The 13,812-nt window shown below is 47.4% G+C and overlaps 2 protein-coding genes across 3 annotated transcripts in view; both read right to left on the reverse strand.

Annotated features, from left to right (window-relative positions):
- HOXA3 (homeobox A3) overlaps nt 1-9,249 on the reverse strand; it is a 31,444-nt gene extending 22,195 nt beyond the window's left edge. Inside the window, exon 1 of the mRNA XM_070369458.1 lies at nt 9,232-9,249. The gene's annotated coding sequence lies outside the window, so the exon portion shown is untranslated. The remainder of the gene's footprint in view (nt 1-9,231) is intronic.
- Nucleotides 157-12,791, reverse strand: HOXA5 (homeobox A5). 2 transcript variants are annotated; one of them, XR_011463991.1, is made up of 4 exons: nt 12,227-12,791; nt 10,911-11,222; nt 9,232-9,335; nt 157-682 (listed from the first exon to the last, which is right to left on the reverse strand). XR_011463991.1 is itself a non-coding variant. In XM_070369463.1 (2 exons), the coding sequence occupies exons 1-2, from the start codon at nt 12,786-12,788 to the stop codon at nt 10,972-10,974; spliced, it is 813 nt and encodes a 270-aa protein (XP_070225564.1). In that variant the 5' UTR covers nt 12,789-12,791; the 3' UTR covers nt 10,188-10,971. The 2 variants fall into 2 exon arrangements, 1 of the variants encoding a protein (XP_070225564.1); XM_070369463.1 differs by lacking the exons at nt 157-682; nt 9,232-9,335 and having other exon boundaries at nt 10,188-11,222.
- Nucleotides 12,792-13,812: the final 1,021 nt, after the last annotated feature.

The following is a 13,812-nucleotide window of genomic DNA, read 5'->3' on the forward strand; positions in this document are numbered from 1 at the left end:
TCCCCCCTTCCTCCTCTCCCTTCCCCTCCCCCGCTGTCAAGCACCCACCCCTCCCCCTCCCTCCGCCGCCGACGCCACCGAAGTTCGCGCCGCTCCTCCCCCGCGCGCGCGCGCCCTCTGTCCCGGCCGGCGCGCCTCCCGCCCCGTACCTCCACGTGACCCGCCCCCGCCAATGTGCGCGCCGCGCGCGCGGACCCGGATCAGGAAGCGCGCGGACGGGTGATGGATACTGCTGTCCCACTTCAGCCGAAAGGAGGGAGCTGGTGCTTTGGTCCTCCAACCCCCCAACTTTGAGTCCCGCTGGCAATTCGGGGCCCACAGGCTTCTGGTTCTCTCGCATGCCGGGACCGAGCCTACGCCTGCCCTGGTCTAGGCCTCGGGGCAGGCATGCGGCCGCGGCCCAGCGCTGACCTCGGGCCCCAGCCTAGCTTGGTTTGGAGTCCTCCAGAGTTCGAGGCCGCCTAGGGGAGGGAATGGCGTGGGGACCAAGGCGAGGGGGGTGGTATTCCGTTTTTCATCCTGGCCCCGGAATAAAACGAATGGAGCCAACAGACCGGTTTTCTCACCAACTGATTCCTTCCTCACATCGTGCTCACCGCATCCGCGCCCGTTGTACCTTGTTTGAGAAGTCAGGCAGGAGCCAAAAAGGGTGGGTGGGTAAGCAGCTGAAGGAAATCGGCCCCTAGATTTGAAACAAGACTATTCCAGTACAACCGGATTAGCTTGTTTTTTTTTTCCTTTTAGAAGCAGAATTGATTTGGTTATTTCCTAAGAAAAACAAGAATTTCCTAATAGCGTCTCATTTGATGGAAGTGTCGATTCAGAATTAAATATGCTCGAATGTAGTAGGTGCGATTGTGAGAGAGAGAGTGGCCCAAGGGTGGGGATAGATAGAAGCGACGATGTCTTCACAAAATCCACCATTGAGACCACCAATTTCCTACTTCAGAACAATCTCCAAGCAAAAACAAGCTAAGGATAGCATAGGCATTGTGCCGACAGGTTTTTTCCCGCTAAGAATTTTGTTTTGTCTTCGGGTGTTGCTTTTCCAGGCTGTATCTGACGTTAAAGTTATATTTAAAGATAATCTATAATTTCTGAATTGCTGAAAATTAGCATATTAACGATGTCAGTAGCTCTGGAAAGTGGAGAGAGAGGGCTGTTGCCTGCCATTTGGTAATTGAAATTTGATGGGTAAACTAATTACGCCATTATTAACAAATAAATTACTTATTAATTCCACCTAATGTTGATCTTTGAAGTAAATACTGATGCCTTACTCGCAGTATATACTTTCCCTTTCCTTTTCTGAGTAATAGTTCTGAGTAATAGACACACCTAGATCCTCTTTTCAACCTAGATTAAAGCAGTGCAAAGTACCATAGTCACCATTCTAAAAATACTTTCATACTGGCATGCAAAGCAAGTATTTTTCAGCTGGTGCACCTTAGTTGATTTTTCAAAGAGCAATATAAACAGCCTTCTCACAACAGTCTGGAACGCAGACAAGGAAAGTTACAGCCTAAGCCTGGAGACACTTAAAAAGGAATCTCAATTCTATTTTCATTTATATGGGTTACTCATATGAGTTACTAAATGCTGGAATATATCCATTTGATGGATAGTCTTTAATGCCTAGCCACATAAAGCCTATTATATGGGACTAATCTTTAAACTAACTTAGGGAAAGAGGTTTAAAAGGGGACCATGTTAGCTTTCTAGCTGCAGTCATCCTGAAGTGGTACAAAGGGGTTTTCCACATTTGAAGAGAGTTGTCCATCGACATGGGCATCCTAAAAAATTTTTACAAGTGAAACCTAAGCCACAGACAGAAATCAACACTGAGTGTAATCTTGAGACATCCTCTTTAGACTCAAGGGAAATATCTAGCCTGTGATAGAACTGCCTAAACCAATATCTCTGGACTGCAAGGAAAAATAATATATACATATGTATACTATATAACATGAATAATATATACATACATAAAGTAATTAGCAAAACTGCTCACTAAGCTTCAGGGAAGAAAAAACCTGACAAGGAAATGTTGACTTCCCTCCTCGTGTCATCAGACTAGGGTTTAACCATGTCTGTTCAATATTATTTACAGATACTAAAACACAAAATTCATGTTGTTTAGCCTCAGAACCTTCTACCCAGTTTCTATTTAAAAGTATTAAGGAGGCTCAGGCACTGTTTTGTATATGGTTAACCTAAACGAGTTAACTGTGCCTGTGTTTGTGTGGCTCTATTCCTTTAGGAAGATGGGCTTACACAGAATCCCCCCAAGGCCTGTAACTTGTCTCTGTGGTTCCTATCATAAACACAAACGGAGCCAGGACCACCAAGTGTTATCTCGCACACCGACATTTTGACATTTTACTGCAAGATTTATGGCTGTAATAAACAATCTCAGTACCTTTTTTGATCCTTCCACAATCTCTCTTTGCAAGCCATAGCATCATTCCACTGAATGAAATAATCTTTTGAAAAAACAAACAAACAGAAAAATCTCTTGCTTTCACATGAGATTCAAGACACCAACATAAAGCCAGGAAGAAACTAACTCAATTAATAAATAAACTGAAGTTTACCAGCAGAATCTTGCCCAGAAAAAGATGGGATGCCCTGAAATCAAGCCGAGTGGGAGCATACTAATCTTCGCACACCAACTGGCTCCAGTCCCAAGCACGGTGAAAGCGTTATCCTTTTCTTGGGAAACTGGTAAGCATAGTTCCTCATTTCCATGTGCAAGGATAACATATATTCCTAACGAAAGCTTTCTTAAAATCCCATTAAGTGAAATAACTTTTCATCATGTCCTCAAATCCCAAATGGAGAAGGAAAGCAAAGGGAGTCCCAGGGAGAAGGGAGGGTGAGAGGGAGTCAGTGTTTTGCTGCTTAGTTTGAATTTGATTTGAATTATTTTGAATATATTTGGAACAGCCTTCCCTCTTGAATGCAACCCTGTCCCAAGTTTCAAAGTGACCGAACAGTGACACCGTGTGCATTTTGTTTCTTATTAATCTTACACATTGACAGTCTTTGTTAAATCACAAGGCGCGCCCTTCACCAGCCGACATTTTCATATTTGTTAGACGCGCTGACCTGAAGTTCACCTCGGCCTTGGACTTTGCGCTTCTAAAAGGTCTATACAGTGCCTTTTAGAGAGCAGGGTGCTTTGCCCAGGTCACTCCTTCTCAGGGAAAATCAAGGCGGGAGCGGGGGTGGGGAGGAAGCAAAGGAAATGTAAACGTTATGGAATGTATTGACTGTATTTGTCCTTTGTTCTCTAGAGCTAGAGTCCCTCAGACTGACTGTTCGCTATCTGAAGCACGTCTCTGGAGCGTTCAGGAGTACTGAATTTCAGAATGCCTGATGGTGGCATTTGAGGGCTCCCCCCACCCCCCACCTATACTCGATAGGATTTTGGAGAAGCAATACTTTATCAGCCATTTGATAATCAATTGTTTTGGGGGTAATTTCCTTAACAGTAGTTTATACTAATGAACACAACCCAGGCGTAAGGCATATGAAACTCATATTTGGATTAGATATCAATTTTAAGCAGGGTTGTGCCAGAGGCCTAAAGATTAAAATCGTCCAAATTTAAAAAAGTAAGCACTCTAAATGTGGTAAGTTCTGCAGGTACCTTTTCTTTGACTTGAAAAACTAGCTAAGAGGTGTCTGTGATTTTTTGAAGCTGACATGTTCCTAAGGTGTGGAACGTTTTTAACCAATAACAAGGTTTTCTCTAAGAGACACATAACTGTCTTTGTGAGGAATACAGGGGGTTTCTGCTTTCTTCATCTCACTGGCCCAGATGTGGTGAAGTGTTCGCTGCTGTAACAGCAGCCACCACAGTTGTTCCCTTTCCTCTGTTCTCATCTGGCACACCCCCATTTGGCTTCAAGCTCTTGGCCAGAGTGAAAACTTTACACATTGCACAGTGGAAACAATCTGACTACTTCCAGGAAGGCAGTGTTTGGGAAATATTTGCTTTATACCACTGAAGTTACCTGGCACCAGCAAATCCAATCAACCAGATTATAGTGGGATGATCTTAAATGTCCCTGCAAAGATCTATATTCTGAGTAGTTGAATTAGCTTATCTCCAAAGTTAAAAGAAAAACCTAGGGAAAAAAATTTCATCTTTCTCTTCTGTTTCCCTTCATAGATTACTTGAAGATCAATACATAGAAAAGGAAACCATGTCCCCCAGAAAATAGATGCTAATGGCACCAGCACTTAAGGTTAATATAGGTGCATGAAAAATAAAATATTGTTTAGCTCTCCAGCTGCAACGCACACACGAGGCATGGTTCCAGTTGGCTTCCCTCGCACACTATTCCCTTTCTTTCCTATTCTCCCGCCCTCCCTCCTTAGCTTGCTTCCCCCTCCTTAGCTTTTACTCCAAATGTATTTTTAAGGAGTATTTTCTGGAGAACAGAAGTCTGTCACAGTGGTCTCATGAAGCGATCTGGCATTTGTGGATTCCACCTTCCAAATGGCATATTATTTACAGTTTATTCACCCATAAAGTGTAGCATTTCTCTTCCGTTCAGTGTAGGGTTGACAATAAGCATAAAGAAAAACGTTTGACGACAGGAATATTTTCCTGGTACCAATAAGCATTTTCTCATTGGTGGGGAGGTAGAGGGTTTCCACTTCCTTTCTCCCCTTCCCTTAGCATTTAGTGAGTGGAAGTTTCAGAAAAAAAGCATTCTGTGCTTGAAAATGGCAAAGGATACATTTTGTAATCAGTGCCTGTGTTTGCCCTTGTTTTCACACACTTTTTAGGGATCATTATAGGTACTAAAAAGGAAAAAAAATTAGCCCATCAACATGACAGTTTTCAAAGAGAGGAAGTTTCCTTCTCCATTCTTTTCCCTCTGAAGGTATGATGGAACATTGGCAACTTCCTACATAATTTTTTTAAAGGTCCACTGAGTTTTCAGCTTTTTTGTTTTGAGACAAACCCACAGATTCCTGGATTCTCCAGCATCTAAGTGTTGGTGTTTCAATAATCTATGCCTATTTACCTGCTGCTATTCCCTTAGAATGGGAGTGATAATTCAAGATGAAAAACAGCACGTATTACTCTTGAAAAGAGGAATTTTCTATCCTTTCCTTCGTAATTGAGGTCATTCAACCACTAGGGTTCACCTGGAGTCCATACCGTGATACACGCGTCACTCCGAGCCATTTTATCTTTTGTGCTGATAGTCAAGATCGCAGCTCTAACATTGACATCAAACTCTGTCTGGACAGATGACTAAGAGTGCTGCACAATGTAAACTTTTGACCCTCAACTTTTTGACCTGCTGTTACAACCACAAAGATACACAAATCTATGCCTCTTCTTTCAAGGGGAAGCGCCCCCACAACCGGAGGAGCCCAGGGACGCCCTGCTTCTGCCACTGCCTTTTGGAATAAGAGAGCGAATTGGATATTTTTGTGTGTTTTTAACTGTATTTCCTGTCGAATCAGCCTCCTGCCTCCTTTTGTCATCACTTAAATAGGAATGAGATTATTTTAAAATCACTCATCATTTCATTTACTAGGAAAATTTGGAGCAGAAGACTTTTTCGAGGGGACCCTCGCAAAAAGTGAAAGAAAAAAGAAGATGGGGAGAAAACAGGCAATGGAAGCTGGAGACTTTTCCTTTATTTAAAAATAAAGACGCAGCCCTAATTGTTGGGAGAGCTGGCCCAGGCAGGAGAGTTGACTGTGAACTTGTACTAAAGCGTGCTCTGCTGGCGATTCCTAGGGTGTGCAGATTTATCTTCTCTGCATTTACTTAACCCGGCAGTGAACTGCACGGGCGTCATTTGTTAGGCGATGACAGACTTCACCTCCAGCAAGGGCTGCTTCACAAAATCGCAATAATTACCCAATAACCTTCATAACAAATATTATTATTGAAAAGACTGGTTTGTGGGGAGGGGAACTGGTGGGGGAAAGGCAGCTTTCTTTGCAGGAAAAACACCAAATAAAACAGACCTAGGCAGACCTTCCAGTCCTGGGGTTTCGAATGGCTAGGACTGTGGCTCCCCTCTCCTATGTGGGTGGGAGCCTAGGCAGACCCCCTCAGCCCAGTCTGGAAGCCCCGTGTATAGTTTTGTCATTGTCTTGAAAAACGTTCTGCCTTAGAAGCCAAAGGTATGGCGCCCACAATGTTCTGCACTCTCCATGGTGGGCAAACCTCAGACAGACTCCAGAGTGAAGGTGGGAGAGAGGCTTTGAAGGGCACCTTTTAAGCTAAAAGAATTGTTTTCCTCTTTAATAGCCTATCTTTTAGGATGTAATTTGCTCTCCCTCATTAATTGTTTGGATATAATACTCTTCACATCTCAACAACTGAACATGATTCCGTTTCTAGTAGAAATTTCTGTGTTGTTCTCTCAGAACGCCAACAATGAAGCAGGGGGAAAGAGTTGGGGAGGGGGAGGAATCTTGGCATAATGTTGTGAAATTAGACCATGGAAACCCTAACAAACCCCTAAGTAAGTGTGACCAGAAGCTTCCTATTATATTTATACTTCAGGAAATATTGTCTCTTCAGCCTGTAGAAACAAATGGGCCCCGGCACATTTCGGATGCCTTCTCCTTTTACAAGGCTAGGATCACAGACAGACACTGCAGCCGATGGGCTGAGGCTAGATGTCTTCATAAAGCCCTCAGTGTGACAGAGATTTTTTTTCTTAGGTAAGTTCCTCTGCAAAAACAACCCCAAAAGAATGCACAAGAAAAAAACAACTTTATCTACAAAACAAGCAGATAACCAGCCATCCTCTTTATGATGCTTCCTATGAAAATAGGAAGAAAAAAAATTCCTCCAATACCGCTCACATAGGTCTGACTGGATGCTATATTTTTTAAAGTCGTTTAACCCCATGTGCGTTGGCCTGCTCTCTTAAACTCTAAAGTTTTATGATAATTACAATAGACAGAATTAAGCAAGCTGACAATATTTATAGCCCATATATTTTTTTAATGCATGGGAAAGATTCCCCCATATTGTGTGATACTGGTCCAGAGCCTTTCTGCCCATTCCCACACCCCAGGGTGGGATGTGATCACGAAAGTGGTATGAACACTTCTCCAGGCAAGTTACCTAAATGAACCTGTCAGGAGCACTATCCCTCTTTTTTCTGCCACTAGTTTTAGTCACCAAGAAATCACTCATGCAGGATCACCAAATGAGTAACCAAAGTAAAACCTTAACCCAGTGTTTTCCATTAAAGAACCTGAAACTCACAGCAGCAGAACAAAGACACCAGAATTCTCACAAACACATAATATAATAAAAGACAACCCAAATAAAGTTAATATCCTGGTTCTAAGATACAGACCCATCTTCCTAAGTGCTTAACTATCAATGCTCACTTTAATAGATTACACGAAAGGACTTCAGAGATTCGCCTTCCCACTACTCAAAAGGAGTGGGACCTGTGGGAGGGTTTCAATTTTTCAAAAAACTTCTGAGGTTTTGCTTTCTGGACCTCTGAGTTTGGGGACATCTGTTGGACTTAGGTTGAGTGAAAGTGGCCTCTGCACAATAAAATTTGTGGAAATTCCAAATTACACATTAAATGTTTCCACTTGAAGGACTTTACAGTCAGCACTTGCAGAAAATTTCCCTAAGGAGAAAAGCATTTGGAGACAGAAGATCCCAATTTCTGTTTCATTTCTGGACTGGGGGATTTGGCTTAGTTCTTCATCCAGGATGGGGAAAATCTGCTAAATCCCTTGTGGGTACCCATTCAGAGAAAGGACCCAAGACAGGCCACAGGGTCCCCAGTCATGTCTTTGCCACTGAAGAATGTAGGGGGTTGGGTCCAGAAAGGGTGGCTGAGACCAAGCTGCAACTGTACCCAGGAAAAATTTATCTCACCCATTGGTGCAATATTGGGAACTGTTTTGGAAACCATAGATTATGTAAATTTCCTGGGATCAAACAGAAAGAGCAGCTAACAAAAGAAAGGCGGAAGTCTCCTACTGACAAACGACCAATTTCTCCCCTAAAGTACCCTTTATGATGTGTGAGGAAAAACAACCTAATGGCTCTAGGGGCTTTTAAGTTGGGCCTTGAAGACACTTCGATTTCCCCCCAAACTTCAGGGCACAGTTTGCAACAGAGAGTTTGCCTGTATATTGAGGGGGAATAAATTTCTCTAATCTTAAGTGTTATCTAGGGAGATGGCTAAGTTGCCTTTTGAGGGTCCCGTGCCTGGATGGTTTAATTCTGCAGAGGAGGAGAGGAAAAGGAAAGAAGAGAGGGCGAAGAAAGGCACGGCGGAAGAAAAGAAAGCTCTGTAACTCCTTTCATTTAGACTGGGGATTCAAAGACTAAAGTTAAATCCGGCCATAAAGTTTATTGCTTCAGACTCACAGGCGGGTGAGAACAATCTCACCGAAATAAAAAGAACGTGCAGGCAAACAAGGTTCAGGGCCTCATCCCGGGTTGCGGGGGGGGGGGCGGGAGATACTGAGCCCTCCCCTCAGGTGGGGACCTGTGGTCCCCAGGGTCCCGCGGGTGCCCGCGGCCTGGACTCGGCCTGGCAACCCTGGGGCCCAGCCTGGAGGTGTGCCCCCGCCCCCGGCCCCTGCCACGCTCGGGCTCTACCGAGCCGGCCTGCGACTCGGCCCTGAAGGCCGTCGCCTCGATTCAATGCTGCCAAATGACCCCGGCCCGCGAAGACGTATTGCCACAGCCCCGTAAGGAATCCCGCCAGAGTCCTCCTCGGCCCTGCTCGGCCTTTTCTTTCAAACTCCCCAGCGCGCCCGGGCGCAGCGCGGCCTCGGCGCCCGCGGCCCGCGCCCCCCCGGGTCTCCCAGCCCCCACCCAGGGCTCCGCAGACCCCGTAGAGCCCGGCCCGCCAGTCCCGGGATGGGGGCGACTCTGCCCAGTCTCCACATGCAGGCCCACTCACACACAAAAATCATCTTTTTGCACGCCGGCGAGAGCAGCGGAAGTCATTAACATCCGCGCTGGTGCAGCAATTAAAGTTAGGCCTGGGGATGCGGCGCGGCCACAGGCGCCTTGCACCGTGGTGCCTCCGAAGCTAGCTCCTGGCTCTTCTCATTTGAGCCGAGGGAAAGTCTGCTCTCCCCTTCGGAATTCTGAGGCAACCCCAGAGTTAACTGAACCAGAGAGAGAAAGAAAGATGGAGAAAGAAAGTTTTCAGAGTACAAATAAACTTGAAAGCGCTCAGGGGAAGAGCTTACCTTAACTCGGAGGTAGCCATTTTTCAGAGAGTTTTGAGAACTTGTGGTGTGGACACTTCTGGACCTAAAATTGACAATTTGAATGACCAGGCGGCACACGTAGCCTGCAAAAGAGTCAAATGGAGTCCAGCGTCAGTGAGATTATATGTTATGTGGTATATAATGTTGGATGTCAACTCCCCAAAACCATAAAACTTACTTTAATGGCCCCACGTGACGTTTTATAGCCAGTGAGCCGATCTGTCTGTGCTATGGATGATTTTACGATCTAATTCATAGACAAAACCCTATTCATTTGGCACCCAAATGTCATATAGCCGGAACTGAGGCTTATAAAGTTTACTGTTTTATAACTTTTAAAAGGAAAGACGGCATCAGTGTAAGCAGTCGGTAAATGTGCAAATCTCTAGTTGCTGCTTTAGCTGCTCTGAGGAGTTTCCCACTCAAGCTAGGATGGGGTAAGTACCTTCCATTTGTAGCAAATTAATTGTAGCAAAAGAAGCCAACTGGGTTCAGGAGGGTGAGGAGTGGGAAAGGGTGCCTGGGTGGTTTAGGGGTAAAGGGCCACAACTTGACACAGCAGCCTTTTCAGCAAGTGGAGGCCTAGGATGGCCTTCAGAGAGAGGCAGCAACTGTGTGGGCCCCTGAGGGCCGCTAACAAAGCCCTGGGTTTTTTCTCCTTTTTCTTTTCTTTTTTTTTGTACCCAGCCGGTTAACTTGGTTTCCTCAGAAATGGGCAGGTTAAACTCAGGCTTTGCAAGCACCTAAGGCTTTTCTACCTCCTGCCCTGAACTCTGCTGGGTCAGAGCTAGGGAGGCCGCGGGTCAGGCTGCTGATTTGAGGTCCTTCTTGCACAAGCAGGCTGCTCAGGTAGCCACAGACTCACTGCCTCCCCGCATCAAACAGACAGAAGAGCAGAAAGAGCCGCTTGCTATTTGGCACAAACCAGACCAAGAGAACTTACAATAGAAAGTTTATTTTTTGTTTCCAGTCAGTATTTTTTTCCTTAAAAACAAATACCAAAAAAAAAAAAAAAAAAAAGCTGATCACAGTTTGCTTAAACAGCCAGACTTGGACAATATTTGTAACTTTGTTCACAAAAACATACATCACTGAAGCTGCGCTTATAAGAGCCACTTCCAGAGTTCGTGCAAAGGGTCCTACAAAGGCACGCAGGGACACACCGCTCAGAGTCACAGTTTTCGTCACAGAGTCACTAGTCACTACACGTCGAACAAGTTAAGTTGTGTCTCATCAAGTCACCTCTACAACAGCATTAATTACACAAGGAATATAGGTAGTTTGAATAAAAATATCTTTAACAGCTTGGAGCTATTGAGACAGGGACACTTCCACTCACATGCACAGTTAAACAACGAGTGCGACACACAACATTGGCACTAAACGAGGTCGAAGGGGACTTTTTGTGTGTTTTTTTCTCTTTTCTTTTTTGTTATAGTTACTTCAAGTAACACAGCTTGCTTCATATAAATAAGTTAAAACATCTATTTTTTTTTTTTCAAGACAAAGCCATTCAGGACAAAGAGATGAACAGAAAGCATATCTACTTATACAGGCGCTATAATGGCAATAAACAGGCTCATGATTAAAAGATGAATTAGAGCAACGAGAACAGGGCTTCTTCACAGAAGGAACACAAGGGAATTTCAGAAAGTCACCTTAGTACTGACACTACGCGGGATCCGCTAATACTGCTCAGTACTTTAAACGCTCAAATACTCAGGGGCGGAAGGCCCCTCCCGCCGCCGCCATGCTCATGCTTTTCAGCTTATTATCTTTTTTCCACTTCATTCTCCGGTTTTGGAACCAGATTTTAATTTGTCTCTCCGAGAGGCAAAGAGCATGTGCTATTTCAATCCTTCTTCGGCGGGTCAGGTAGCGGTTGAAGTGGAACTCCTTCTCCAGCTCCAGGGTCTGGTAGCGCGTGTAGGCCGTTCGGGCCCTTTTGCCTTCCGGGCCGCCTATGTTGTCTGCAACAGAAAAGTCAGGGGTTTAGCCACCCACTCCTCAGCCTCTGGCTACCAAAAAGTCTGCCAGCTGGAACTGCCAGGGTCCTGGACAGGGAACAGGGGAAAAATGCTCAACAAGTCCTCCCTCCTCGCCCGCCCACCCACCCCTCCCGAATTTCCTTCCCTCTTCCTTCCTAGAGAGAAAACAATACGGTTTGGACTCTGGGAACAATCGGCCCACCCGAGGTTGAAGCCGCTCCCCGGAGGATCACCCGGCTTTCCCCCGTCCCTCTCCTGCCCTTTGGACCTGCCTCTGGCGTCCCGAGGCAGGGCACAGCCCTCTCAGGCTGCCTGACACTCAGACACCCACCAAAGCAAGGCCCTTTTCTGAGCGCCCAAGTGGCCTCCAGGTCACCCTCAAAGTTCCAGCCCCGCGAGGCGCCTCCTGTTCCAGCCTGCACGCTTGGGGCGCCTGCCTTTTTTTCACCCCCCTTCTTCTTCCCTTTCCTTTCTTGCTCTTCCTCCTGCGCCCAAATTTCAGCATCTCGCCAGCTCTCGCCTCGATGATCCCCCCCACCAAGCCCCTTTTCGGGGACTCTAATTAGTAACGCTGTTTCCCCAGCGTAGCCCTCCTCATAAATTATCCGCCCTGACAAGCCCGATTCACGGCTCCTACTGCCATCCTCTACCCCTCTGCTCCCTGCTTGACTGGCCTGACCCGTCAGTGCGTTCTGAGGCGCTGGGGTTCGATATGTTTTTGTTTTTCCTTTTCCCCCTCTTTCAACGTCTAAACTTGCCTGGCCAACGGCCCCTCTCCCCCCAACCCCCAATTCGTGAGCGCCCAGCGCTTCAAAGAGAAGGAGGAAGAAGGAAGGCAGGGGAAGGAGAACGGCGGGGAGAGGCTCCACCGGGTTGGGAGAGGGGAAACCAGGAGAGAGACCGGGAGAGAGAGGGCGGTAAAGGAGATGGGAGGGGGACCGAGAGTCGCACCCCCGCGGCTGGATTTAGGAAAAGGCTGGCTTTACCATGACTTATGTGCAGCTTGCGCATCCAGGGGTAGATCTGGGGTTGGGCGGGCGGCGCCGGGCTCGGCTCGCTCTGCGCGCTCGCCTGCTCGCTGCTGGCGGGGGCGTCCTCCTCGGCTCCGGACGCCGTGCCAACCCCCTCTCTGCTGCTGATGTGGGTGCTGCCGGCGTTGGCCGAGGCGCCGCTGGAGTTGCCCAGGGAGTTTTTCCCGCCGTGGTGGCTGTCGCTGCCGGGCGAAGGGGCCACGGCGGAGCAGGGTAGCGGGTCGGGCGGAGGCGAGTGCGTGGACGTGGCCGGCTGGCTGTACCTGGGCTCGGCGGGCGCCGCGCTGGCGCCGGCCGCGTAGCTGCGGGCGCGCTCCCCGGAGCCAAAGTGGCCGGAGCCCGAGCGGCCGACGCTGAGATCCATGCCATTGTAGCCGTAGCCGTACCTGCCGGAGTGCATGCTCGCCGAGTCCCTGAATTGCTCGCTCACGGAACTATGATCTCCATAATTATGCAACTGGTAGTCCGGGCCATTTGGATAGCGACCGCAAAATGAGTTTACAAAATAAGAGCTCATTTGTTTTTTGATATGTGTGCTTGATTTGTGGCTCGCGGTCGTTTGTGCGTCTATAGCACCCTTGCACAATTTATGATGAATTATGGAAATGACTGGGACATGTACTTGGTTCCCTCCTACGTAGGCACCCAAATATGGGGTACGACTTCGAATCACGTGCTTTTGTTGTCCAGTCGTAAATCCTGCCTGATGACCTCTAGAGGTAAACTCGTGCACTAATGGGGGAGTTGGGTGGAGGCGAGAGGGGTGGCGCGCGCGCCCCAGGCGCGTGCCCGCCGCCCGCCGCCCGCCGCCCGCCGCCGTCGTTCAGTCGGACTCGAGCGCCACCCGCTGGAGGCAGAGCGCATCGCTCCGCTTCCGACCCGGGGCTGCGAGGGCCGGGGTCGAATTGAGGTTACAGCCCATTATGGCAAAATTATTGCATTTCCCTCGCAGTTCCATTAGGATGTACCAATTGTGAGGCCGTCAGCTGCCGATCGCGTGCCCGGCGAGGATGCAGAGGACTGGGGGAAGATGGTGACTTGAATTTTATTTACAACAACTTTATTTCCCCGCTGTGTAGCCCCTCTTATTTTTGTGGCGAGATTGGGGTCGGTTCTGCCCATCGTGCCGACAGCTCTGAAATTTGAAAACACAGATATCACCTTCGGGGAAGGGGGGGAGGCCATTTAGCCAATTGGAGAAATAAATCCTACCCGCAGCAGCAGTTACAATTATGGCTCTGTTTTTTCGAGCGCGTGAGGGGCAGTGTCCCTGCCGCTCTTAAATGACAGGCGTCTATTAAAGATAGCTTTTGTGTAGTGTTTCTCCGAGGCGAGGTCAAATTCCATACACTTTTATAACCAGAGTCGATTTTTCTTGCGTGTAAATATGGTTCTCCTGTCATTAGTTTGCTATTTGATTTGCTTTGAGTATCCAGCTTGGAGAATCTTCACCACCCAGTCCCTTTCCTCCAGCCAACCCGGCCCCAAGTCGAAGGGTTCTCCGTGAACCCAGAGAGTGGGCCCAGGCTCCTCACAGCCAC

This window comes from Bos mutus, chromosome 4, assembly GCF_027580195.1.
Source record: "Bos mutus isolate GX-2022 chromosome 4, NWIPB_WYAK_1.1, whole genome shotgun sequence".
Classification (NCBI taxonomy): Eukaryota; Metazoa; Chordata; class Mammalia; order Artiodactyla; family Bovidae; genus Bos; species Bos mutus.